Raw genomic sequence first — 27989 nt, forward strand, 5'->3', positions numbered from 1 at the left:
TTAAAATCTTTTCGTCTGAGTAGGGACCAATTAATCTAAACAGCGATATGTTTAGTTAAAGGCGTTTGTTTTTATGGGCAAATATAATTGGACTCACATGTGCAAACGCCAAAAAAATATACCATAGTACAGAGGCGTATTCAAGATTTTGGCTAGATGGATGCACGATTTTAAAAAATTGTATCTTAAATATACATTTGATCGATTTGACTTTTATTTCTTAATATGAACCATTAAATTTTAAAAATCATAGGTCCAAAATATATAATACTACTAGTTTTAAATTTTAATATACACATTTGATTTAACTATATAAAAAATGTACAGTGCTAAATTTTTTAGGAATTTTCAATGTAACACTTGAAAATTTTGAAAGATCAAAGGAAAAAAACAAAAGCAAAATTAGTTGAAACGTCAAAAGTGTAACTGATAACCACTTGAAAAGGTGTTACTCAAAAAGACAAAATAGATATAAGATTTAAATCTTTATCCTCGATTAGAGATGTGCAACCAATCATCATTGTATTATTATATGATACTTTGAACATGGATTCACACATCTATATTTAAATATTTTTTTTGAAAATATAACACTACTATATATGACCTAGAGGGGAGCATAGATTCACGTGAACCACGGCACCCCTCTAGATACGCCTCTGCCATAGTATCATTTTAATCTATTAAAATTAAAATTCCATTTATTGTTTTTGGGCCCTAACCCACAAACAGCCCCCAACTTGATAACAACTGCCACGTGCCACCATTATTGTTTTTTTCTTTTATTTATTTTTATTAAATATATTTTGTTGCTTTGCTTTAAACTCTAATCCATCACACTCATAGTGACTCATGGTAGGAATTTTTCTATGTAAATTCGAATTAGTCGAATCTCAAAGTAGATACTTGATATCATACAGATTCGAAATAAATTTTCTATACAATTATTCACCAAAACTAACAAAGAAAAGAAAAGGAATGATCAAAATGAATAGTATGAAATCTCAATTTTCCAAATAAGTGTTCTAGTTAACACTATTATGTCAATTGATTGATATGGACTCATCCTAATAATTAGAAGAAATTTCAGCCTTAAGAATTTGTCACCTCTTTGTTGGATATTTGTAGTTAATGTCAAGAAATAACGAAGGTCCATCCTTCAATCATTTTACCTTTTCCTTTTTTTCTTTTGTTATCATCACTTTGTTTGGTATTTGATGTGTGGTGCAACATAATGTAACGTCTAATTAACATGATTAATTCAAAAATTGATCACACAATACCATTATATTATTAGATATTTATGCATACCACTACAAGAAAAGTGTAAATTATATGGGGATTTTCCTGGGGATTAGTATGAAAATTCGTAGGAAACTTATTTTCCTGCAAATTTTAATACTAATCTCCAGAAAAATTCTCATGTAATTCACACTTTTCTTGTAGTGTACGACACTCAACACCATAATTTAATTTATAAATGATTTCAGAATACGGCAGAGGTAACTCAAAGTATAAATGGATGTGTATTTTGAAGAGAGGAAAAAAATAAACACGGAAGAGTATATTGATTCATTGGATCAATTTTATGTTGCAACATTTAACTGCATAAAATATCTAAAAAGAAATTAATTCAATTTGATATGTTACATTATTAGTAATACAAGAAGAAAGTACTATTAAGTACTTGAAAAGTTGGTTTAGTGGGAAAATATCACGAAAAGACCGATTGTGATTTTGTTTAAGAAATTATTGCAACCATGTACTTTCATGTATAAAGTAAGTAAATTATATTGATATGTTGATTTATACTTACATATTTAAAACTAAAAGTGACGAATACGGGAAGTGCAGTATTAAAATATAATTAAGTCACAGATCGGACAAAAAATGTTTCAAATTAAATGTGAATGTTACCCTTTTGTATTATTGACTTTATACTATATGGTGGCCTCATCATGCAGGTAGTTGAGGCTCTTATAGCTCATAAAAATTGTTTAAAAAATAATATATATTTGTATGTTTATAATTATTAAAGTTTGGAATAATTGATGAATCTTGAAAAAGTTATATAAATTATATGCCGCACGAGACATCAGATGGGGATGGGATTTATGGGAGGCAATTCCTGCCAAATTTTCAGAAATAAGAGATGCAAATAATGCAATATAGGTCGTACACATCCCAAATTTCCAAGTAGTATTTTTTAAAAAAATAAAATAAAAATAGTAAAATTATATTTTTCATATTCATAAACTTTGTTTGATTCTTTGGAATAAATACTTGGCAAAATGGGTACGACTTCGATTATTAAATTAAAATCTGAGTTTGTTTGTATTTTCTTTTCTTTTTATTGAATATAATACTGTAGACTAATATCACCAATGGAGCATAGTTCAAGTGACAAAGGTAATAGTTTGTAAGTTATGTTACAAGAACAATTCGACTTAATAATTATCGTGCAAATTAAGCATGATATTTAAGTAGAGAGGAATAGAGGATTGAATTCGTTATTTTTGAATTTCAAAAACTATAAGTTGTACTAAGGATTAACCTAGACGAATATTTCAAGTACATTTACCTAAGGTACAAGGTTAAAAACAAAAATATTGCATGATTTTAATTCGGGTAAAAGTAAAAAAAAAACATTATTTGAGACTTAGAAAGGTTAATTTTACGTGGTTAACAACTTTAATTAGATGATTAAACTGAATAAAGAACACTAGAATGTCAAACTAAGAGCTCGAACATGCAAACTAAAGTAACTTTTAGGTAACAACAAAAGAAACAAGTGAATTTTGAAAGTTTATTTTCAAATATCAGTTTAGTCATGAAATTTGATCAGATTTTGATAATATTCTTCGAATATTTTCAAGTTTTCAAAAAATTTCTCAGACTGATTTTGGATTTTACATGTCCAAACACAACTTTAAATACTTAATTTTTTACATTTCAAGTTTCACCTTCAAAAATTATGATCGAAAGCTAAAAATTGGTATTTTAATTCTACTCAACACGGAAAAAATGATCTTTTTTTCTTTTTCAGATTTTTGCATAGCAGTAAAGGCATGGACAATTACTGATTACAACCCTCTACCAGAAACAATATATTAATTGTGACAAAAATTAATATTGAGTGTCACATCCAAAAAAGACCTGCAAGAATTATTGGACCCAAAAATCAGCTGCCATTCATCCTAGTTTTGTAGGTGCAGCCTTCCTCCAGGTCTAATATATTCAATGTAAATTTATGATCTTCAACTTACATGACATTTATGAAATTATTAAATAAATCTATACCATTCATTTAAGAATAAAAAGAAATTTTAAACTAATTTATACTAAAAATAAAAATATACCGTATAATTCTTCATTAATAATGAGAAAATAACGCCTCATAGAATAGAACGCATGGAGTAACTCCCAGTCTTATTAAGTGGCTTTTGACGTATTTGATTGCTTGACCAAAATAATTTCAACGCTTGCCAAAAAAATTAAAAAAATATTCATTATGTATAAAATATATTTTTGGCTATATAATTTTTTAATATTATTTATTTATTAAATAGAGTGGTAGGACTAAATAAACATATACATATATTGAAAACTTATAAATATGTACTTGTACACAATATTATTATAAAAAGATTTGAAGTAATGAAAACGTTTCTACACTTGGCGTAAATTATTTGTTTTGTCCCCAAAATGTTAACAGTCTTAATAAGTGGTTTCAAATTTCTATAGAAATATGAGACTCTTAATAAATAATCGAAAGAAGTGTTGAAAAAAGCTCAAAACTTAGTGAGAATTTAAAGGTGTATTTCACTAATGTTGTAAGATCGAAGTGTATTTAAGTTCAATTAATCAAGTAAAATAGTGTTTTTAAGATTATCAATAGTTCGGGATGAAATTAATTATTTACACCGAGTTTAGAAGTATTCAATACTTCTCTCTATACTATTAACTTGAGAATTGATATCACTATAGTAATTATCAACTTCAAATTTTGAATCTGCCTCTACTTCGAACTTTCGAGTATAATTGAAAAGCTTTTAATCCCAGAAAAGTTTTAGCCATGGAATAATTAGCTTGTTGTTCCAGGTTGTCCTAATTAACAACGAAATTGTCTTCTCTTTTTTGTTTGTTGGAGGAGAACCATATCTTTCTTAAGCTGTTATGATTGTGATTCATACCTACCAATTGTTTAAAATGTAAGTACGTACTCAAATGTGTAGTAATTACACTCTCCATTTATTTTATTTATTCAGTATTGATTTGACACATTTTTAAAAAAATAATAAATACAATAATAATTTTATTAGATCATCCTCAAATAAAATAAATTTAATATTTTAAAACTTATCAAACAGTATGAAAGTCAAAGTGAGTTGGAATTATTAATGTGAACGTAGACATCAATTACATAAATTTATTTATTTCAAACAAAGTTCAACATATTCTGGAAGTACTTAGAAAAACACTAGTACTATTAAAAATATGTAAAAACAGACATTGACCCTCGTAGCATTTGCTCCATTCGAAATATGACTTCTTCAAATAATAATACGTCACATAATTAATTTACTTGGATTAGGAGAAGATGTTTTGTTTATATTATGCTTAGCTACTAGCCAATAGTTGTAAGAAGTAAGTTGAGAAGATCTAAGATCACAAGTATAAATAATTTATATGTTTCATTTAAAGTCTTCCAGTTGGTACCAATATTCCTCTATCTTGCTTTTTTGGTTTCCACTTGATATCCAATATTCATATTGTAATATAATTAATTTCATTTTGCATATTATTTTAGGCACTCCAACAACATTTTTTTTTCCATACATAGAGCTCAAATCGAATACTTCTAATTTAGGATGAGGTCATCCCAACCATCCAACCCAACCCACGCGGGTAATAAAGAGCATCTAGAAGATGGAATATTAGTCGGAAAATCTTATTTTATATTTTAAAATCTTCATACCAGTACTGAATTACTACAGTTTACAATCATTTGGTATATGGTGTATCCAATAGTTTGACAAAATCATGATATTTCTTCTAATGTTTCTGTACACTCAAGATGAAAACTTTCTAGTTAGTTATAGCAAGAAATAAGTAATTCTTACCAACTTGAAATATTGAATCAACAATTTTTACAAGTCACTTATATATGTTAATTTTTTATATAAACAATTGCATATTGTTGTAAATCCTTTCAACTTGATTAGAGTATAAATGATATTTAATTGAAATTGAGAATATTTGAAGTCGGAAAAGTGAGAGCAAGTAAAGGAGAAATTAACGGGAAAGTGAGAGACCTAATATGTGTAGAGCACGTGGAAATTCTGATGTAAAGTATGAACCTTTTTTCATGGATTTTGGTGAAAGGTAAAAAAGGTTTGCATCCCTTTTTGGAGTCTTATGTCTGAAATACCTACAAACAACTATTCACCTGTCTCTCTGTCCTTCCTTCCCCTTTTAAACTCTGATTCATGTGATGTTCATCACCACAGTCTTATGCCAAATATGCTTTTGCCCAAAACAAGAAAATTACTATTTCATGTGAAAATACAACCAAAGAAACATATAATAGCAATAGACTTTTCTTTAGAATATCCTCAAAAAGTATTTAGCAACAATTTGAGTTGATATCGTTGCATCCATTAATGTAGAGTGTTTATTATAAATATTCATATTTATTATTGCCGCTAAAGACTCTAGTCTGTAGTCCAAGAAGAAATTGACAAAAGGGTGCCAGTTTCATCGAAGGAAAATCCATTGACAATAACCAGTAATAAGATGCAAAGGCGCTCTTCTTATACTTCGTTTTTCATTTATCTTCATAATTAAACAGAAGAGGTTTATATTATTCAAATGTCACACTAATATCTTGTAATCAAGCATATGTTAAAAGCAAGATTCGAGTTTCACAAAGATCATAAGCCGATAAAAAACTTAAACATAAGCGCTAAGTGCTTACGTTCTCCCTCGAAAAACTCATAGTACAACAAATGTATTTCACAACAACTCATATCTCCTCTCCTAAGCATCTACTCCCAACTCCAGAAGTAAAGTGTGGTTTACTTTATTTGCCACTGGACCAACAAATTGAATGGGACCTGTAGTCACAAAACGAACAAGAGATGGTGAGATTGAATGCTCCATTTTATCCTAAACATGTGTCGTATAAGGTGACAGCAGAGTTATTGATAATAATCACTAACTAATGCTCTTCATAAACCAAGATCAAACTCAACGTACCTGGGTTAATGTATCGGTTGTTAAGAGCCCATTCTTCCCTCTTTGAAGCAAATTTCTTGAATGGAGCACCTGAATAAACATTCCAAATTAGTTTTCTACTTGGTTGCACATGAATGGGGTGTAGTTGCTCTCAGTAAGAAGAAACAGTTTTGATAATTTTAGCATCGAAACTAAATGTACGATCATCAGTTTCTCTGAGAATGAAGGAAACAAATAAAGTCACAGGGAAAAGAATAGGAGTTATATTATATCCAAGAGTCTAACCTTCAAGCTCAACCATAGCCTTCTTGATCACTGGCTTGAACTTGCCTGTAGAATTGAATGCATTTAGAGTACGAATAAAATGAAATGATGCAGCAAGGACTTGTATATTGTGTAGAAAATCAATGAAGGGAAGAACGAGTAGTTGTACCATGTCTCCTCTCTACGTCCATCAACGCAGTGAGTGCTGTTCCACCTACGGTCCATTCTTCAACTGGAGCAGCCAAATTACCAACCTGATACACAAGGAAAATCAAGAGTGACTTCAATACAATAGCTGATGTATGAATTTTAGGATATTCAAAAATGAGTCGCACAGGTCCAAATAGTGACTAATTAGGAACTTATAATAATGTATCTAATAAAACAATTTGGAACTAAACTATTTTATAGCAGAAGAAGCACATACTGATGATATCAACCCTGTCTTCCCACTTTGAAGCAGTGATCCTGCACCATACCCCAATGCGTAACAGTATGTAGAATCAAAATTGGATGGCAAGCCACACCTTCCTTCATAACTGTGAAGTCAGACCAATTGTTAGTGCTAAGACCTCATTTTGAATAATATGAAGCTAAAGCAATGAAAGATCGTGCAAGAAGAGTACCCAAAAAAGTGGGACTGTCCTTTAAATTGAGCATTATATGCACCCTTCTGCTTCCTCTGATCCAACTCAGTTTCAACCATTTGAATAAGCATTTTCTCAGTTTCGATTTTGGCAACCTGCAGAAATACCACTTGTTATCAAATTGTGTAGCACAGAGTAGAATGACTTTAACCATGATCAATATTTATTTACCTGGACATTGCCATGTGGATCTCTCTCAAGAAGCAGTTGTTCCTGAATTGCTAGGGGCAACAACTCAAAGAGCTCAAGGCACTGAGGAGTAAGTTTCTTTTTCCAAACACCAGCTTCATCCACAACATCATGTGCCAATATTTCATTTAGTTCCGCAATGAGTTGCTGAACCTGCAAAACACCACTAGAAAGTCAGAACACATACAACTAGCTTTCAAAAGGTTTACCAGTATAAGAAAAAGGAATAGTTTGACCAGAAAGATTTTTAGGTCAGAACTTTAATTGACGACATTAGGTTAGCTTATACGTTGCTTTACCTCAGGAATGAAATCTATAAGTCCTTCAGGAATGAGAATAACTCCATAATTGTAACCTGACTCTGCGCGCTTGCAGACCACATCAGCAATGTAGTCCGTAACATTCTTAAGAGTCAGTTTCTTTGCAAATACCTGCCAAAATATGACACGTTTGAGATATAGTTGGTTTTGAAGTTTGTTAAACTAATGGAATGTGATATAAGCATCATATAACTACAGATAAGTGATCAACTACTTCTTCACTTTCTCAATGGCGTATGCCAAAGCAATTACACAGTATTAGCTGCCTTTGTGTGCACCTTAAATAATCTTGGTTCCTTTCCCCCTTGCATTTTAAATTTTGACCCTTGTATGCATTAAAGTAACAAGAGTAGACCACAAATCAACCCCCCCCAAAAAATCCAAATCTTTTTCTTTCCAATGAACTTTAATTGAACACTCTTGGATCGAGAGCATATTTGAAAGCAAAAGGCGTAAACCTTTACAAATCACACCAAGAGAATTAAATCTCCAACGTAGAGCAACATTTTCTATAAAATGATGCCCTTTTTATTCACGATAAGTACTCATCTATTTTTCTTATTTGACTAGAAACAAAGGATTATATTTTCTCAAAAGATTTTTGGTGCAGAAGAGGAGTGTTAAATTAAGAAAGATACCTCTTCTCCAATCAAAGTAACGTTTGGATGAGTTTGCAGAGCACACTCTAGAGTAATGTGTGAAGCAGCACGCCCCATGAGCCTCACAACTGTAACGAGTTAACAGACAAGGTTATGATATTTCAGATGTATGCAAAGCAAATAGAGATAAATGAGCAGATAATTGTTGCTCAAAGAAGACCACAATGGAGTACGATGAAGACCTTCTTTGTGACATTTGAACAGCAATACTTTTATGCCTTAACACAATTATATCTAATGAAGTCCACCAACATATTAGAATTTTCAGATACTAAATATACAAGAGCAGTGATGGTTAACATATACTAAGAATAACGTTAAGCCTTCTTTCTTTCTTTTTTTTTTTTTGAAATTTATGAGCAGTTGGGAAAGTAAGTTCAAATACAAACATCAGATGAGCAGAAGATGAATCCATTCATTTAGATAAGGCAATTCCTTTACGTGCAGCACACACCCTTTAATTCCTACCAAGATGAACTCAAACTGGTAGATATTGCAGTTAATGAAATATTAAATGATGGGAAAAAATAAAAAAAGAAACATCAGATAACTCTTAGGAGTGGAATACATAAGAAACTAGTAAAATTCAGCTTTGACTACAGAGCAAAAAGACAGCCTCAGTTCATGACAGAATTGCTGCATAAATATCATGGAGACTGGCCACTTCTCTTTGCTTTTCAATAGATTGGATACATTTGTATATAATACTCCTTCCATTTAAAAAAGAATGGCCTAGTTTGACTTGGCACGGAGTTTAAGAAAATAAAGAAGACTTTTGAATCTTGTGGTCCTAAATTAAAATCATGTCAAATGTACAAAAAGCTGAAATTAAAATGTTGCCAAAAAAAGAAAGAAGTCATTCTTTTTTAAACCAGTTATTTTCTCAAACTAAACGGACAGTATATAACTATTCAAAACTAGTGGAGACACATGGCATATGGGGAAAGCAATCAAAATCCAAATATCTGAAGTTTGTTCTTTCAAATATATTTAGGTTCAAGAAACATGCTATTTCCTGTATGAGGTAACCAGTGCAAGAGGCTCTGAGCAGCAAAAATGTTCAACCAACCGACAGTTTGATAATGTCAAAGTCATAACTGCTTACTGGAACCAAAAGGAAAGACAAAAAGAGCAAATGGATATAGAAAAATCAAGTGAAAATTCATCATCAAAAAAATAATATTAATCCATTAAATAACATTAAAGAAACAGGTAAGTAGTAAAATTATAGTGAGAAAGAGAAAAGATGCATAAACGAATGTCCAAGTCTTCATTGTAAAGCAAAACAATTCATCAGATCTCTTTCGGTCAGGTATGCTCAATGCCTCTCGGGTCCTCTCATACGCTCTACGTTTATCCAATAAACAGCAACCCTATTTCACGACCAGGAACAAGATGATGAACACCAAAGCTACATTCACGACAAAGAAAACTTTGCCAGAGAATGATGACATGAGTAAGTGCACTAATAGATAAGAGGGCATATCTCTTTATGGAAGTATTGGTCCAACCCATAGCCATTTTTTCTAATTGACTGAGGAAATCCACCTGGAACCAACCCTAAGGACTAAGGCAGCCTTAGAAACTCTGGGTAATGGTTCTGCCCCTCTTCTCTTCTCCACTAAAATACCAGCCTTGGTTTGGGCTCGAACCTGTGCCCTATGTCACAAGTCTGTCAACCTTTACCACTTCAACCAATCCCTGGGGGTTGGGGTGGGGGGCAATCCATAGCCTGAAGATTGATTTCTAATACAATTATGATGTTAGTAAGAGAAAGTATCTTTTCAGTTCTTGATGAATAATTTACGTTACACAAAAATCCTGTCCTGGAATGAGGAAACATGTGATAAGAAGTGCTATGATGGAGTTGATCCTACCATATGATAAGGCTAGTGAACTTACAATGATAGTATTTTCCTGTTGATCGAGCATCTATCATGACATTCCCAATCATTTCTGCATATATCTATAGAGTAAAATGGAAATTATTATTACATGAACCTTCACAGGATAATATACTACAGGATCATGCATTATCAATTAAAACTTCAAGCAGAAAAATGAGAAAATCAGCCTGTTTGGAAATATTATGACAAACAAATTTGAAGATGGTAGCATTTGCAAACAAAGCATTGAAGGTTTTCAACATTTTCTAGCATTGAGCATGTTATGCAATGAGAAATTGTTCTTTGAAGAGAAACTGATCTTCTGTTCGCCAACCAGAATCAAATATGTAACAAAATATGAGAAAAAAATGATCATGCCAACCACCAGAAGCAAGTCAAGATTCAGGTACATGCCCAACAACAAGGTTTCCGTTTGTGAGTATCTTGTGTTTAAGGGTCTAATACTAATAGATTATTCTATGAGACAGGATAGGCTGATAGCTAAGACTAGCTGATGGTAAGCCTGAATAATTAACATCATTATCCAGATTACCAGGATCACGTTCATGCAGCTTCACTTTCTCTACTTTTCTTTTATACAGATGAAAGATATTGAACTTTATAGAGAAAGAAAAAAGTGTTAATCAGAAAGAGTACCTTGCATGCCGTATCAAAGCCAAAACTTGTGGGAACCTCTTTCGATTTTAAGTCACCATCTATGGTTTTCGGGCATCCTATAACCCGAGTTTTCAAATTTTTACTTCTGAAAAAACACAGCAAATTATTTAGCCCCAGCAATAGCACTGATTAAAACATCAAAAAAAATAAAATCATATCAACTGCTAATCTTTTATTTCTCATTTTATTTTTGGGCACATTACGTTACCTGAAGTTCTCAGCAAGAAGACAAGCATTTGTATTGGAGTCATCTCCACCAATTACGACAAGACCATCTAAATCGAGCTTCTTGGCTGTTTCTTCAGCTTGCTTAAACTGAAATGATGGAATTGGTTATTAACTAAAATACTTTTTTCATGTGTAAGATGATAGCTAGATAGATCATAGAAGGTTCATATAATTATAGAATATGGTAAGTACCTGCTCTGGAGTCTCAATCTTGTCCCTACCACTGCAGATCATATCAAATCCACCCTAGAAGAAGGAATATGAACTCTTAAATTATGTTCTGAACGTTGAATTGGGAGACAGATTGAAGTTCTAAAATATCTTGTTAACAGAAAAAAGTTGCTAGGGAACATACCTGATTTCTGTATGGGTAAATGAACTCCGGGGTCAACACCACATACTTTCCCTTCATGACCCCAGCTGGTCCACCCCTGAACCCATACATTGTGCTTCCCTTGCAATGAGTCTGCAAGTAATCTACCATCCAAATACACAAAACTTGATTAAAGAAGAAAGAGAAAAATCTGCAATAATTGAACTAACATAAATTTCTCAACCATGAACTTACCAAAAATTCCGGAGATAACATTATGCCCTCCAGGGGCTTGGCCTCCAGATAACACCACTCCAATTTTCAAGATTTGATTCATCGCAACATCCCCAGAATCATCAGGCACCAATGAAACAGATGGTTGTCCGTATAAGGAAGGAAAAAGCTTTGCAATCTCCTCTGCAATCACCAAATCATCCTCAAATTTATCATACACATCATAAACAACAGCATGCTCCTAAAGAAGGCTCTATAAAGTTTATTTAGTGAATGGTGCAGAACGACTTGCAACAGTAAACTTCTAGCATTATAATTTATGAACTTCTTAAATCCAACTTTTTCAAGATTTGATCCTCCTTAATTGGAGTTTGTAAAATATTTGGTTGAAGGTTGAAAAGGAAGTATTTGGAAGTTGAAGTAATGTTTAGATATGCAATTGAAAATTCATGAATGAAATCATTACACTTCACTTGAAATATGTGTTAAAGAGAGATCACGCAAAACATTACGGTCACTTGGTCTATTATGAAACAAACATTATAACACATGAATATACATACAGCAACTTGATCTATTACAATTATTAACGCATTGATGTTCAAGATTAAACAGTCTAAAGAATGCAAACAGTAAAGTAACTTGATCTGCTTCAGTAAAAACAATGTTATGCAAGATTATATGGTTAGAAGAATACAGAACTAACTTGATCTATTACGGGTGGAAAATGTAAACTTAGAAATACAGTTAAACAGGAATGCAGAACCGTACAGAAATTGATTTATTAAGGTTTGAAAGAAAAAACTTGATCTATTTACGGGAAAAAAAATATTAAGGAAGAATGCAGAAAAAAGACCTGGGTGACCGGCGGCAGATGAAGGAGGGCCATCAACGACTTTGAAAGGGCTTCCGAGAACAGAAGGAAGAGGAAGAGGGTGATCTAAACGGCTGTTTTGAACTTCACTGTAAACGGCAGCATATCGTCCGGTGCCCGGAGACTTGACGGAAGAAGCTAACTCTCCGTTGTTAAGCAAAGAAAGAGTGGCGGCGGCCATTGAAATCGCCGGAGAAGAGAAGAGAAGAGTTGTTTTGGGGTTAGTGAGGAGTAGCAGTGAACGAGTTGAGAGGCAAATAATCAGATCTTTCGGAGCTCCCTATTTTATTGTTGCTCTGTCGCTTTTGATTTGCGAAAGGGCAAAATTGTCCTTGGAGACTCCGCCGGATGAGTAAGATAGGGGTATTTTAGTAAGAAACTTATTTTATTAAAAGGGTATTTTAGTATATTCGTCAGACAACCAACCAAGTACTGTATGCCATTTTGTTAGGGATTTTCCAAAACTAGTGGAGTATTAATAATTCGTTTCTATTTTACAATCCTTTTGTAGGTGGAGGTGGTTGGTGGAAAGATTAAAAAAGCATATTCCGTTATTTTGTGATTTTATTCCATTTATTTCTCTTCCTTTTAAAGTTATTTTGTTACCACTATTTACCAGGGTGGGCATTTGATCGATTTGGGAAATTCTAATAATCCTCAACGTAAGTAGAAATCCAAATTGAACTAGATTTAGTACCATACGATTTATTTCAATTCAATTTTGCAATTTATATTATCATATGTAACCATACAAATTACAATTATTTCATGCATTGATTTCTTGTTGTATAGCATCTCTCCAGCAAGAATGATCGAAAAACAAATGACTCAAGTTCATGAGAAGATTGAACCGAGATGAGGTAAGCTCGATGTAAATCTGCATATGAAGGCATCTAAATTTGAATGGATTCCTGCAAAGTGATTCATATGTCTACTTCTTTCAAGCTATATTTTAATATTTCATATGCCATAAGTACAAATCATGAGGACAAGCCATCTATAGAGTTTGACTTGAGGAAAACTTATTTTTAGTTTACATCATTTTAATTTTTTTACTTTCTACTGTTTGCTCTCCTATATTATGAAAAACATACACAACTCCAAAAACATGGGTCTTTAAGGCTTCAAGAGGGGACTGCCTTCCTTGATCAACACAAAAACACTGCCAGCATCTCCTCTGGAGATCCTAAGCTCATCATCCAAGTATGTTGTCAGCAGCCATGATTGTGCATTGTTGTTGGTAATAGGAAACTTAATTGGTGGTTGACTTGAAATGGACTTGACCACTGAGGAAGCTGTGTCTTGGACTGAAGTAATCAAGCCTTTGAAGGGGCTTAGATCAATCTTTTGTCCCAAGAATTCGACGTTCTCAGGCAATACGATGGAATCTGTCAACTGGGGTGTTCCAATTATGCCTTCTTCAAATTTAATCTGAACCACACAGAGAGTATAACATGAGACTAAAATGATGATCAAGTATGAGGAACGATGACAAGACTAGAAAAATGTTAAAGAAGATAACCACCTGGACACGTTTTGGACTTCTGACTTCGAATTTGGCATTGGTACTAATGGAAGTTGTAGCTAAAGGTCCAGCAAAGACAACAGAGTTTTGGACAGTGAAACTCTCAGAATCGATGGTCTGGGAAATCTCCTCAACTCGAACCAGAGGCAGATTGCCCCTTGACAACAAAGGAAACAAACCAGAGAAAGATGTGTACCTGCAGTGTTTTAGTACAGAATTCCAAGAGTTCATGCCAACAAGCTCGAGTTATAACATATACACTGAAGCAAGAACATTTAACATTCTTCGTGGACTAAACAATGCCCTTTCAAAAAGATAATGATTAGCTAAAATGCAACAAGGAAGCAAATATGGTGGCGAAAAGATGCCACCTGAATTCTCATGACTAAAGAAAGTAATGCTCAAATAAGGTTCATCTCCTCATCAAACTACAATATATAATCTCCTTTAACTTTTCTGCAGCTCAAAAAAATTCGAAAATTAAGAGTGGACCATGGACATATATTTGACATATGTTCATGGCAACAAATGTGGCTGCAGTCATGATTGAAATTTCTTTAATATGTTTGTGTAGCTGTGGTAGTTAGCACCCATAAATTTGAATTTTTTATCACTAATATGTATAAGCATACTTCCAGTTCGCAACAAGGCTTTCATTTATCTTCCCTTTTCATACTCGACTGTTTTATCCCATAAGCAAACTACGATACTTTTTAAATTAATAAAAGAATTCGATTGCTTAGAGCACAACAAATTCAAAGATGTAATTACCAAATAAAAAATTGCTAGCTAGTGAAGCAATTGGTCATGTGAATCAATTCATACTACATAATTCAACCAAAAAAAATGAAAGAACTTACGCAAGAATCCATTTGCCGTTGAGAAGAGTCAAGGCTTCAGTAGGTGCTGGATTAGGGTTCTTCGACTCAAGCTGAGTGATGAGTTCAACGATTTCCGCCCTAGTCTCACTGCTAGCACTCAAACCCCTATTGGTTCCATATAAAGAATCCGCCAATTGCTTCTTCAGCAACTCAATTTCACTTGGCTCCTTAGGTGGTTCTTCTTCCACAACCGCTACTCCACCCGGCCTTATTTGCTCCACTTCCGGCCCCCACTCATCTTCCTTGTCGTAATTTGTGGCTTGAGCTGTGAATTTTGGTTTTGGGTTTGTGAATTCTTTGACTGAAATTGATCTGTGTTGTTCTGTTTTTGATAGGAAATTCGTGGAGGAGATGGGTAAAGTTGAGATTTTGGATGTGGGTTTTGAATATTGGGATGTAATTTGGAGAGTTTTGCAAGGAATTTGATTGAGAGAAGAGATGGAAGCCATTTTTGAGAGTGAAATAGAGAAAGAACAGAATGCTATTTTTTGTAAATATGAAATGAAGAGAACAGGGGAAGCTCGATTGAATGAGAATTACAATACTGTATGATGCATTTTATACGAGCGTGTTGCCTTGGATTAGCTGTGGTAAAAAGACATACGTACCCTCTTGAATTAGTTTAGTATTTATTAATTTAAGACCACCGATGTGCTGCAGACCAGAGTTATTTATTCCTTAATTAGAGATCTATGAATGGAATTCTATATAACGTGAATTTAAATTAGTCAGATTTTAATATGAGTATCGAATATCATATGAAAAAATAAAAATATATTTATTAATCTTAGAGAATAAATAAACAAAAATGAAAACCTATCAATATTTACTATTTTTCTTGATTTTTTATATAATTATTTTATAATATTGACTACCTTAAAAAATTAAATAATTCTAAAATATATGATAATGGAGAATTAATAATAATGGTTCTTTTTTCGTGTGCATGAAAAAAAAAAGAATCCTAAATATATGATTAAAAGAAAATAAGATTGGATGATGTAGTTAATTAATTGTTGATTGAACTCTATAACTAAATTCATATATATGATTAATTGTTGATTGATCTTTATAACTAAAACATGTAGTTCAATAATTATTGATTGATCTCTATAACTAAATTCATGAGACTTCACGTACACGTAAAAACCAGAAACTAAAAACTTCAATTTATTTATCTTACAGTATTTTGTTTAGTCGATTCCAAAAACATTATTTTTTTACTTTTTCGAAAACTCTCAAAATGTATTATTATTATTATTGTGTAATTGTTGAATGTATATACAAATTGACATTGTCTAACCTGAATAAGTTTGAAATTAAGAAAATTAATTCATTACTTGAATAATTTTGCCAATTAAGTGAATATAGTATTATATGTATTGTAACTTCAGTTGCAAAATATATATAATTTTTTATGCAATCTTATATTGAGCAGCACACATAATGCACATACACTAAATTAATTACAAACAAATTGCAATAATAAAAAATACTATAGTCGAGTTGACAAGATGAATTATATTAACGTTATAATAGACTAAGTAAATATTTACATAATGTTCCGAAAGGCTACTCATTTTCTTGTAAATCTATTTTGGATCAGATTTTATGAAAAATAAATCTCTTTTATAATAATAAAATTTAAAAGCTTAATTCAATCACAATTTTAAAATGAATTTTCTTTAACCCCATTAATAGTCATTGTAAAGAATAATATAAACAATTACTTCATTATATGCTAAACATCTTGTTTTACATATTATGATCTGACATTGATTTGTTTTTTTCCACTCATCTTTTAATTGTTATAAATTCTTAATGTGAATTTTAAAGTATTTTATTTTAATTATATATATTCTTATTTTTCTCAACTATGATTCAATTACAAAAGTTATGAGGTAGGGGTAGTTTGGGGTTTCGAGAAAATATGGAGAGGGAATGATAGCTAGACACGTAACGTAACTCTCCTCTTTCTAGAATTTTCTAAATTTTTTTTATCCTTTCATATTTCTTTCAATTCGCCTATTTTTTAATACCAAAAAAGTAGGTCATTTTAAGTGGTGGAGGAGATTAATTGCACACGATATTTTGGCTAGAGTAATGTCCAAAAATACTCGTAATAGTATGATGATGAGATTAGGATTTTAACAACGTAACCGAATGTGATTTGATGAAGACGAGATGTACACAAATTTTATCACTCCTAATAAATTTTCGACTCAAAGAAATTAAGATTTTAAGCTAATACTTATATATTTTAACTTTGTATTTACGAATGACAAAAGGTAAAAATTTTAATAAATATTGTGTTTTTTCTAAAAAAGACTTTTAAATTTGAATTATCATTTTATTCTAAGTAACTTTAAAACACAATTGGCGGATGGAAAAACCAATTTCTTTCTCTCCTGCATGTTGTACTACCACAAAAAATAGTATCACTAATCACAATACCTTAAATCCCAACTTGCATTCAATAATAAAGCTTGAGAGAATGAAAAGTGTTATTCTTTAGGAAAAGAAGGCGTGAGTTTAATTTTATCTAGTTAAGAGTTATCGTACATGGTATTTACATCAAATTACATAATTTAGTCTTAAAATTACTCCTACTAAAGTGAGTATATGTACCAATTAATAATATGATTAAGCTGGTAATAAAACACATATCGACACCACCAAATGCAATAATAAATATTTTGCCTCCCACTAGAAAGAATCCTGCAACACACGTGAAATATAAAAGTTGGCCGTTAGAATTGCCATTTACAACTTGTTAGATACAAAATATGGTATGTGGGGTTCCTATGTCTTTTAAAACTAGATAAGTACCGCCAGTGTTTGAAAATGTTATATTATTTGATGTGGCTATACTCTATTATACATACATAGTTTTATTCACTTGAGAGGACTTAAATCCAAAATTAGGATTATACTTATATTTGAAATTTCTAAATATAATAATTTTTTTTTGAGAGAGTACATATAGATTTGTTCAAGACATAACTGATGCACAACTCCATATCTACATAGTGATTGTAACAGAAAAAAAAGTCACAAGACAATTTTGTAACATGTACACTCAACTTAGCACAAGGCACAATTTTATAACAGGCACACTCAGTTGTAGTAAACTTTGCTCCACACTATTTTGACATCTGCAAATCAATAAATGATAATTTATTGATGAAATTTCTTAGAGGCAAGGAGAATATGAGGAAGTTCGTTGTACTTGATTCAAGCCCACTATAATAGGAAAATAGTTGAATTTTCTGGCTGAAATTTTAAACAATAAACACATTATTCAAATCAAACATATACATAAAAGATATAAGGTGTGATAAATCAATAAACATCAAACTATATATGTTATCTCAGAGATTACCTTAACTTGTGGCTCCCACGATTACATCATATACTTTAGGCTTCTTATTATTTGAAGAAAACGTGGTTCATTATATTTCCCCACTGTAAGCAAAGAATTTTTTTTCTGAATTCCAACAATAAGTGTTCTTTCCATGGACCCTTTCTTAGTTCCATTGCTTCTTTGAAGCTAAACTTGCAAAATTATGAAGGTGTTTGTAGAGACGTTTTGAGCCATATACATTTACGATGACTATTTTAATAAATGGTCCTTGGTGCCCGTTCAAATATCACAAAATATAAAAATTATTGCATATATAGTAGCAGACCCAGAATTCAAACATCATAGGTTCTGAAAATTATTACGTAAAGATGACTTTATATGTTAAAACTGCAACAATAGTAGGTCTTAAACCCATGATTTTAAAATGTAATGGTTCAAAGCTACTAAATTTCAAAGGTTAGAACTCATAAAAACTTAAATTATATGTCTCTGACTGGGTCTTTGAATTTACCAGGGTATATATGTGAATTGGACACCACCAATGAAAGCAAACATGAAATAGGCTAAATTAAACAGCTCATTCATGCATTTTGTCAAACAAGTAATAGGCATTAGGCAACTTTTTACAATTATAGATCATCGCGAGATAAAAATTCATCCCAAAAATTACCGCATTCTACTATATAAGAAGCATATATTTCATCATTATACGTGGCACACAATTGTAAAACTCTATAGCTTCTTGAAAATTAAGGATGAAAAGGAAGGCTGATAGTCTACAGGATAATTTGAAGGTATACCCAAGTTTTAACTCTTTTGTGTCAAATTTAGTATGTAAAGTAGCTGTCTTTAAATTCTTAAATATATGTTGCTGATCTATTTTGTATTCTGTAGGATATGGAACCTGCTGTTTTTAGTTGAAATTTTACAGAAACTAGTCAGATTATTGCAGTAAGAAAGCATGTAAACATAAGAGAGAGAGAGGGGGGGGGAATACTCACTATTCACCAAAACCCAAATAGAAAAATTGAATCTTCATTGAAATAAACCCAAGCAGTAAATTCTTAAGAACAAAGCACATAAGAGAAAGGGAAAGAAGGTATAAATTAGAGGAGAAGATGAAAGGGGAGAGTCTCTAAAATTAGAATAATGTGCTTGCTGGCAGTATACTTTACGCAAGATAGACCTATTAAACACAATGACTAAAATATCCTTCAACTTAAATTTTAAGGACAAAAAACACACATGTTGATACCAACATTTGAACTCATGCTTCTTATATAGTAGAATATATATAAATTAAAAGACACTTTTTTGTTTCTACTCTATGTCTGATACTTATATTATATTGGAGTTCGATTATTTTAGATTCGTATGACATAGAGCTCTGTTCGGAAGGAAGCGTTCCATACCAAGAATTTTTTAATACCTAAAGTTAGAATTCAAAAGGAGTATCTATTTAAGGAAAAAATAACTGTATCGCTACACTGTGTGAGGTGAATTAAAGACATAAGATTCCACTATTGTGTACACTGTACAGTCTATAGATAATTGGAATGGGCTGAGAGCTGATGGTCGCTGTGAGTCACAATGAGACACTTAAAAGGGCCATTAATGGGCCGACTGTTATCCTTGTTTTTCCTTCATTCTTTCGGTCCAGGCTTCTAAATACTTTTCTTCAAGGGGAACTTTCACATATAGCCACTCAAAAATAGTTTAATTACTCTCCATAGCTATAGTTTGATAATTACAATTTGTAGCTACATGTTATATGGAGGAGAGAGGCGAGCGAGACTGGGAGAGAGAGGAGAGAGGCGAGAGAGAGGGGGCAAAGAGTGGAGAAAAGTGAATTGTATATGTATATAGGTTAGATAATTGTAAATTATACATATATATTTGTATATATGGCAAGCGAGATTGGGAGAGGGAGGAGAGAGGCGAGCGAGATTGGGAGAGGGAGGGAGAGAGGTGAATTGTATATGTATATATGTTAGATAATTGTATATTATACATATGCAATTGTATATATAGCAAGCGAGATTGGGAGAGGGAGGAGAGAGGCGAGCGAGATTGGGAGAGGGAGGAGAGAGGCGAGCGAGATTGGGAGAGAGAGGAGAGAGGTGAGCGAGAGAGGGCAGAGAGTGGGAGAGAGGTGAATTGTATATTTATATAGGTTAGATAATTGTATATTATACATATGTATTTTGTATATTCTGACGAATTATACATATACAAACATGACTAATTATACAAGCTCGAAGTCAGCCCTCGTAATTAATGTATAATGTTAGTCGTGAGTGGTAATTATAGCAAACTATAACTATGATGAGTAATTAAATAGTATAAATTTGCTTAACCGCGTAATTTTCCCTTTCTTCAATATCTTCAACAAAGTTACAAGAAGTATAATTTTTATCTAGTGGGGTTGAATTATTATTTTATTCAGGATCAAGATATACCATTATTTTAAGTCATAATACATAAAAATATTCTTTTAACTTATTCTCATTTTATATGTCTTTTAATTTTGGACGTGCATAAGTAGACACTTAAACTTGTATAAAGCTGAACATAAAAATCAATTTTAAAAAAACTCAAACAATTATAATGAAATATTATTGCAACGAATGACCACTATAATGAATTGTGACAGTAGTAATTTATATATTACATAAAGCTCAGAGTGACAGAGAAATTAGGAAAAACTAGAGTTTATTTATTAATTAATTATTCATGTAGTTCCAATTCTGGTTAGGTTTGTTGTGTCCGTATGGACGACTAAGAACTTCAATTATTCTCACAGATTATTTTAATCCTCTAAAGATATTACCTAATCGGTATTAGGTTTATCAGATTGACCAACAATATGTTACAGATCTAGCAAAGTATTAGTACTCGTTAAAAATAAAGCAGAGAAATTTGGCATTGAGTAGCAAAATTTATGGAAAAATTAAAATTTACTACGCTAGGATTTTCCTGTATCCATTTCATTATAATTAGTGCAACTTATGCTTATCTGTCTTTCGTGTGGTTAAATAACCCAAAAAACTAGTGATTATACCCTTGCACCAATAAATGGAGTTTTATTATACCACACAATAGTCCAACAAAATCACAATAAAAATAATTTTAATAATAACCTTTTTAATTATTTTTTTCATTGAATATGCACTTACAAGATACCCCTCCAAGCACAATTTGCTCGTACAATAATTCTAAAATGATGTTGGAGATCATTAATATAACCAAACACAAACAATTATTCTAAAAAAATTACTTCTCGAAACGATAAGTAAATCTTAGAAGTTTGGCCATATATGTGACGATCACAAACTATTATGGCCTAAAAAATATTAAATTCCCAAGAAATTCGTAAAACGTAATGCAATGCCACTTGGAAAACCCTATTTATTGAATATATAGTTGTTGACTTAGTTATGGCCGGCGACCATTCCAAAAATATTAATACAAAAACAGGCAAATAGTTTAATGTAGGATAAGATAATAGTCTAATCTAAACCACCAAAAAATTATTTAAATGAAGTGGATCTACGTTAAGCCCCACCACTCCCAAATTGTTCCTTTTATTCTTCGTCTTCTTCTCCTTCTTAATTGTCCTTTCATTTGTTTCTTTCTTCAAAGATTCATTTGATGACGAATAAAACCGTATATATATATATATACTCCATTAATTTATACAATATATTTTACGTACTATATATTTCATATCCCTAAGTTCCATTTGATCATCCACATGACTTTATTAATACCCACAAGGTTACTGCTTTCTTCTTTAATTAGCTAGGAGCCAGCCCATCACAAAGGTCATGTTCATGTGGTACGTTATGTTACGTTGGTGCCTTTCATATTACTCATCATCACGTGATTAACTTCATTTCATTTCCGATCATTTAATTTATTCTACCACCTTAAGGCGAAAATACACCTCTGCTTATATATACATGCATTATATTTGTGTCTTCATGCATCTTTTGCACAAGTTTATATACGTCTGTTATTTTATTTTCGTCAAATTTTGGGGTGTTTTTATTTTCTGGAAAAAAATGAGTGAAATTATCGAAATGTTGGGTTTTGGATTGCAGGAAATTAGGAGAAAGAGAGGGATAGAAGGAAGAACAATGGCGGAATTGCTTAGAGAGAGAATGGACGGTAATGATCGCGTTGTGAGACGACGAAAGAGTTTAACTGAACGGTTAGGATTCACCGGATCCATTGCATGTTGTGGGACCACTTTATGTCTCCGACCAGCTTCGTTAAGTGTAATGGACGATGAAGAGGAGGAGTCGCTACAACCACCGCCGGAGGAGGCGGAAGTAGGCCGTGAAACACCGCCGGAAATAGAGTCAGTTAATATTTTATGCTTGGCTGATCATATTCCTACGGGTTCCGGGATGAACTTAGCGGCGGCTTTACTGGCGGAGCGTAATTTAAGATCGGCCCAAGATTCTGATGGATCAGGCCCAAATACAAGCCCGTTGAGATCCAACGAAGATGGGCCGGGTACTGGAGGAGGATCGCCGTATAGGGTGTCGTTGATGAGATTGTTAGAAGAAACGAACGGCTGGGATGAGAAGGAAGAATTAGGGGTGGGTAATGATACGGTGTGCTGCGTGTGCATGGGAAGGAAAAAAGGAGCAGCATTCATACCATGTGGACACACATATTGTAGGGTGTGTTCAAGAGAGCTTTGGTTAAATCGAGGTTGTTGTCCCCTTTGTAATAGATCCATTCTTGAAATTCTCGACATTTACTAAAGAAAAAATTCATGGATTATTGTGTTGAGATTTCTCATCAAATGGATTTGACTTTATGAAATTCTAACCTTCATTTAATAAAATTGTTCATAAGTTATACCACTTAAGTCGGTCAGAAAAAAAAAACTTCATTTCATTTTCGTACGAGTAAATCTGATCTTCATTTGTCAAAAAAATCTACACATTGATTTGTCTCTCTCCCATAGAAAAAATGGTAGCTTGTGCCAGTTAAATGTATATATTCTAGTTTTGTTTAATTTGTTGTTTGTATACAAGTGATTGAGTAATTGAAGTCAAACATCAAAAGAATTACATTTTTTTTATCTTTAAAGCCCTAGACCATGATTGACGAGGATGACTTTTTTTATTATGCTACTAATACTTGCTTGCTATATAGTCCAAACCTGGCCGAGGAAGAGTTACTTTAGCTCATAAGAAAAGAGGTTGTCTTTATAGTTACTTTAGCTCATAAGAAAAGAGGTTGTCTTTAAAATAAATGTTTTGGAAAGGATAAATGCTTCATATAACCCTATTTTTGGGATACATTTTTAGTTGTAAATGTACAACGAGCCCATAAACAGTGAGTAAATGACAAGTGGTGGACCAATACAAAGTTGGAGCAGATAAATAGGTATTGTGACAATCTATTCGATGCTTTGTCAAATAGATCCATAGTCACTGCCACTGGTTAGTCCAATTTGATTTGGTGCATAAAGCCCAGTTGTGAATGCAAAATTGAGCAATAACAATATCAAGAATTCCAATGACATAGTTGTTAGGGTGAAATTATTTTTACCCATATTAGGTGTCGAGTGATTTGAGTTCTCATTTGAAATTCTTATTTGCATTGTCGAGCGATATTTGATTGTCTTACTAATGGAGGGAAACAAGGAAGAAAAAAGACAAAAGACTTGTAACAATTTATCGATATAGTAAAGTTAGAATTTGAAAAAAACACCAACATATTATTATGCATTAATTTGACAAGCTCATCAGTTTCATGAAACTAAATATTCTGATGGAAAAAAAGATAGAGAGAGGAAGAGAACGCTCTCTCAATATTAAGTTGTTTAAAGACGCTCGAGTAAAAATAATTTAATTATGATGAATATGTTGAATACTTAATTAATACATAAGTAGGAGCGAGTACAAATCAATTACACTATATAATTAATCTTAATAATTAGTTAGGACTTAGGTTGAGTTGATAGTTGATTGATTGATATAAAGCACTTACTAAAGCTTCCAAAGGCACATTTAGTGACTACCAAAGGTATCCATCGAGAAATTAGCAATTAGTAGTACTTGTTCTCAAGCTATAGCACATAAAATTTTGAGAATAAGGGTCACAATCACAAGGAATCAACCAAGAAGTAACTCAACACTTTCAGTTCATTAAATCAGACAACTTTTGAAATATAAAATTGGTCAATGAGTCAACTGTTCTTAAAGTTAACAAAGAAAATGACTAAATATGGTTTTAGACATTCTCAATGAATTAAGGGTCCCAATTTGATAGTATAAGGAATCCCATATATGTTCTACATATCAACATCAAAATTTAATGGCTGCTTTTCATTTTATCTTCATTTGGTTGATCTTTCCTAGAAGCTACCTCAAATGAGCAATTTAATACATAAGTTAATAAATAAGAGACCCCCACCTCCACTCTCAAAAAAGGAGGGAGAGGAAGAAGAAATTCCATTTAAGTTCTTGATATATACTCCCTCTATCCCTAATTACTTGTCCACTTTTGAATTGACATACCTATTAAGAAAATAACTAATGACATAGTGAGTTCACCATTTTACCCCTATTAATTATGAAGTGGATGAAAAGTTTTACATTTTTCAAAGTAATTAATCATTTAATTGAGGGTATAATAGATAAAAAAAAATTGTCCTTTCTTGATTTGTCAAAATGGACAAGTAATTAGGGACAGAGGGAGTATTATTTTCTCTAATTGTAAAAGGACCCCACCCTAACCTCCATAAGTAGACTGTATAAGTCATTGTATATATGATACACATATATGATATATCACAACATTTGGGGTTATGCTAAGATGAATAAGACCCTTGATGAGTTTTTTTTATTAGAGGTTTCAAAATAATTTCAATAGAAGAAACTCTTGGTAGAAGTTACTTCTTCCTTACTTTAATAAGTTTTCCTTTAATAATTTATATATTGGTCGAATCAGTAAATCTGAAATACTATATATATATATATATAAACAAGATGCCCATATCATGATTTTGCAAACCTATCAAGAAAGATTATATGCTCTTTAAATGAAAATATTTTGATCCAAAGGTATCTCTTTAAAGTTAGAGATCCAAGGATTAGTTCCTAATTGACCAATGACCTATTCATTTACTCTTTTAAATTTTGCATTTATTAACATAATATTTTGAAAAATTATAAAGGATAATAAATATAATATATATTTATAAATAACATTAAATATGTGGAGAGGAGATCTTGGTTAGAGTTTTCTTTACTTAGAAAAGAATTGTTCAAAAATTAATTTGATGCATTAAGCATTTTGCATAAATTGATAAGCATAGGATTTGAGGCCGATGGACCACATCTTTCAGGGTGTGATACATATAACTTACCATGATGCAAGTATTAATGTTTGATTTCATGACTCGATCCAACTATATTTAATTGGATTGGGCAGAAGCCAAATTAGAATCTTCTACAACTTGTTAATTATTGGCACATAATTTAATTTACATAACAAACAAAAACAATTTATGATAAAATAAAAATATGAATTTTTAAAAATGTGTGTCGACACTGACATTCTTGTACATTCCCACCCAATACTATTTATTCTCCATTTGTGCGACAATTATTCTTTTTCCACCACTTTAAATCACGAATGGAGAATTTTCATTATTTTAAATTAAATTATACAGAACATGCTCTATACTTTCTAACTTTATTTTTCTCTTATATATTCCGAACAGCTTGCTTATTTTTTTATTCGCAAATTCCTATTGGGTAGGCATGTACCCAATAGGGAAAAAGAGAAGAAAAGAGTCTTGTGAGAATTCGACTTTAAATTCAAGATTTGGGAAGGAGTCCAAATTTTGGGCTTTCTGGGCAAAAATGAAGTTGAATAATTTTGCCTATTTTTGGACCTTTGATCGACTAACATTCATTCATAATTCACGGTTGACATGCAATTATCTCATATTTATTTACTTTGTTATTAACAGATTTTCATTATAAACTAGATGGATTTGCCTCAAAAAAAATTCTTTTCTAATTCTTGAAGTTCTTATTTAAATATAGTTTTAATTTTTTTCCCCTTTTATTGTTGCTTGTAGTAAAGAGCAATGTTTTTTTATTGGTAGAACGCGTACATAATCAATTAATAAAATTCTGAATATATATATATATGATTTTTGATCCAATCCATTTTCGAGGTATGCACTGAATTTAGTCATGGTATCTTTGAAGTAGTAATTCATAAAGAAGTCACGATAATGATCATAAATATTCGTGTTCTTAATTTTGTCATATTGTACATACACATAGTTGTTTCATTTCTTGTCATAGTATGCCCCAGAAACTTATGTTCTTTGGCCTTTGAGGGACCATTATATTATATATTTTCATAATTTTTATGAGTTGGAGAAACACAAAAATAAAATTAGAATTCATATATAGCTAGGTAATTAAATTTTAAAGTAGCCATGCATGGAACCTAAACTACAATCCAAAAAGTCCAAATTAAACATGCAACATGCACATTGTGCTCTTTGTATTTTTATGAAATATATATAACTTCTCTACTTTAATTGTTATTCTCCAATTCCATATATAGTTAGTTATCGTCATCAATATATGATATATCTATCTATATAATATGTAAAATCAACCCCTGTTGTAAGAAGAACAAAAGTGTTATATTATTTTTGTGTTTTCGAGTTGAAATAGTATAAGCGAGATAACATAATATAGTACTAGAGTAATTTATATCAGTACTTGAAATAAATTTGCATTTTATTTTATAGCCTATGCGCCTATTTATGTTGATAAAAATAGGTACTCGTATTATTTTGATAAATTTGTTGAACAGTTAGCGAAGATTTGCTGTTAATTTTTAATTACTTTACCTAGATTCGATAGCTAGAAACAATATTATTTAGCATGAAGATTACAGTACTACTAATTATTATCCTCTTGGGAAATGCTCGAGGAATTAAAGAGTTAATCCACTATTTAGTTCATCATCACAATTTGACAAGTTGATGGGTTATTAACCAATTTAAATACATTAGCTAAACCATAATGTTATTATTAGACGTATAGATTTTTTATTTGAGTTAATGACTTTACTTACGATCAATTGCACACAAAGTTTAATATTTGTTTACGACAAGTACTGAAAGATAGAGTAATATACTTCATAAATATTAAAATTTTGAATACATAAATTTAAAGAATTCTAAACTTTAAATAAATTAAATTTAAATTCTAAATTCGGTGATAGTAGTAACCAAATCAAAGACAATCTTGAAAATATTTCTTGGTCTCCACTCGTGCAACTTTAAAGCAACAGCATTTTTCTTTTGTTGATTCTTGGAATAATAAAGTTTAATGTGTAGCACTTATCAGTCAAGGAAAATTGGTTTCGTATTCTTTTAATAATATTTTTCATGTTTGTGTTTTTATTTAATTAGAAATTTTCATATTTACATATAAAAGATCGAAAAAAAGTCATTTGTCTTCTGATAATTTTGTAAATGACTTAGAAATTTTAATTTTTTATATATATAGTTCGAGTTTCGGCTATATATACAGTAAAAGAAAGAATAAAAGGATATTGCTGCCTGTCTAAAAGATTGATTTGGATAGGAAATCTAGAAATGAAGAAAAATTGGAATCTTGTTGTTGTTCA

General features: G+C 31.6%; 3 protein-coding genes across 3 annotated transcripts; 1 reads left to right on the forward strand and 2 right to left on the reverse strand.

The window, feature by feature from the left end:
* Positions 1 to 5859: 5859 nt before the first annotated feature.
* Positions 5860 to 12801, reverse strand: LOC125822394 (pyrophosphate--fructose 6-phosphate 1-phosphotransferase subunit beta). Its single transcript, XM_049501790.1, has 16 exons — positions 12512 to 12801; positions 11677 to 11838; positions 11464 to 11585; positions 11301 to 11354; positions 11089 to 11195; positions 10860 to 10965; positions 10219 to 10282; positions 8296 to 8384; positions 7637 to 7768; positions 7320 to 7490; positions 7128 to 7243; positions 6929 to 7040; positions 6671 to 6755; positions 6523 to 6567; positions 6259 to 6327; positions 5860 to 6116 (listed from the first exon to the last, which is right to left on the reverse strand). The coding sequence occupies exons 1-16, from the start codon at positions 12708 to 12710 to the stop codon at positions 6040 to 6042; spliced, it is 1710 nt and encodes a 569-aa protein (XP_049357747.1). The 5' UTR covers positions 12711 to 12801; the 3' UTR covers positions 5860 to 6039.
* Positions 12802 to 13488: 687 nt separating this feature from the next.
* On the reverse strand, positions 13489 to 15469 carry LOC125822397 (light-induced protein, chloroplastic). Its single transcript, XM_049501794.1, has 3 exons — positions 14915 to 15469; positions 14055 to 14250; positions 13489 to 13960 (listed from the first exon to the last, which is right to left on the reverse strand). Exons 1-3 carry the CDS (start codon positions 15382 to 15384, stop codon positions 13646 to 13648), a joined length of 981 nt encoding a protein of 326 aa, XP_049357751.1. The 5' UTR covers positions 15385 to 15469; the 3' UTR covers positions 13489 to 13645.
* Positions 15470 to 22363: 6894 nt separating this feature from the next.
* On the forward strand, positions 22364 to 23110 carry LOC125822401 (uncharacterized). The gene has a single exon (XM_049501798.1). The coding sequence runs from the start codon at positions 22364 to 22366 to the stop codon at positions 23072 to 23074; it is 711 nt and encodes a 236-aa protein (XP_049357755.1). The 3' UTR covers positions 23075 to 23110.
* Positions 23111 to 27989: the final 4879 nt, after the last annotated feature.

The sequence above is a fragment of the Solanum verrucosum genome, unplaced genomic scaffold, assembly GCF_900185275.1.
Source record: "Solanum verrucosum unplaced genomic scaffold, falcon-dt-bn FXZP01000103.1, whole genome shotgun sequence".
NCBI lineage: Eukaryota > Viridiplantae > Streptophyta > Magnoliopsida > Solanales > Solanaceae > Solanum > Solanum verrucosum.

Excerpts from the sequence above, each read along its gene's own strand:
- LOC125822394 (XM_049501790.1), bottom strand. The coding sequence starts at position 12,710 with ATGGCCGCCGCCACTCTTTCTTTGCTTAACAACGGAGAGTTAGCTTCT. Across the intron at positions 7,244-7,319 it reads ATCCACATGGCAATGTCCAG|GTTGCCAAAATCGAAACTGA; the intron begins GTAAATAAATAT and ends GTATTTCTGCAG. Across the intron at positions 6,756-6,928 it reads AGACAGGGTTGATATCATCA|GTTGGTAATTTGGCTGCTCC; the intron begins GTATGTGCTTCT and ends CTTGTGTATCAG.
- LOC125822397 (XM_049501794.1), bottom strand. The coding sequence starts at position 15,384 with ATGGCTTCCATCTCTTCTCTCAATCAAATTCCTTGCAAAACTCTCCAA. Across the intron at positions 14,251-14,914 it reads AACGGCAAATGGATTCTTGC|GTACACATCTTTCTCTGGTT; the intron begins GTAAGTTCTTTC and ends AAAACACTGCAG. Across the intron at positions 13,961-14,054 it reads GAAGTCCAAAACGTGTCCAG|ATTAAATTTGAAGAAGGCAT; the intron begins GTGGTTATCTTC and ends TGTGTGGTTCAG.
- LOC125822401 (XM_049501798.1), top strand. The coding sequence starts at position 22,364 with ATGAGTGAAATTATCGAAATGTTGGGTTTTGGATTGCAGGAAATTAGG.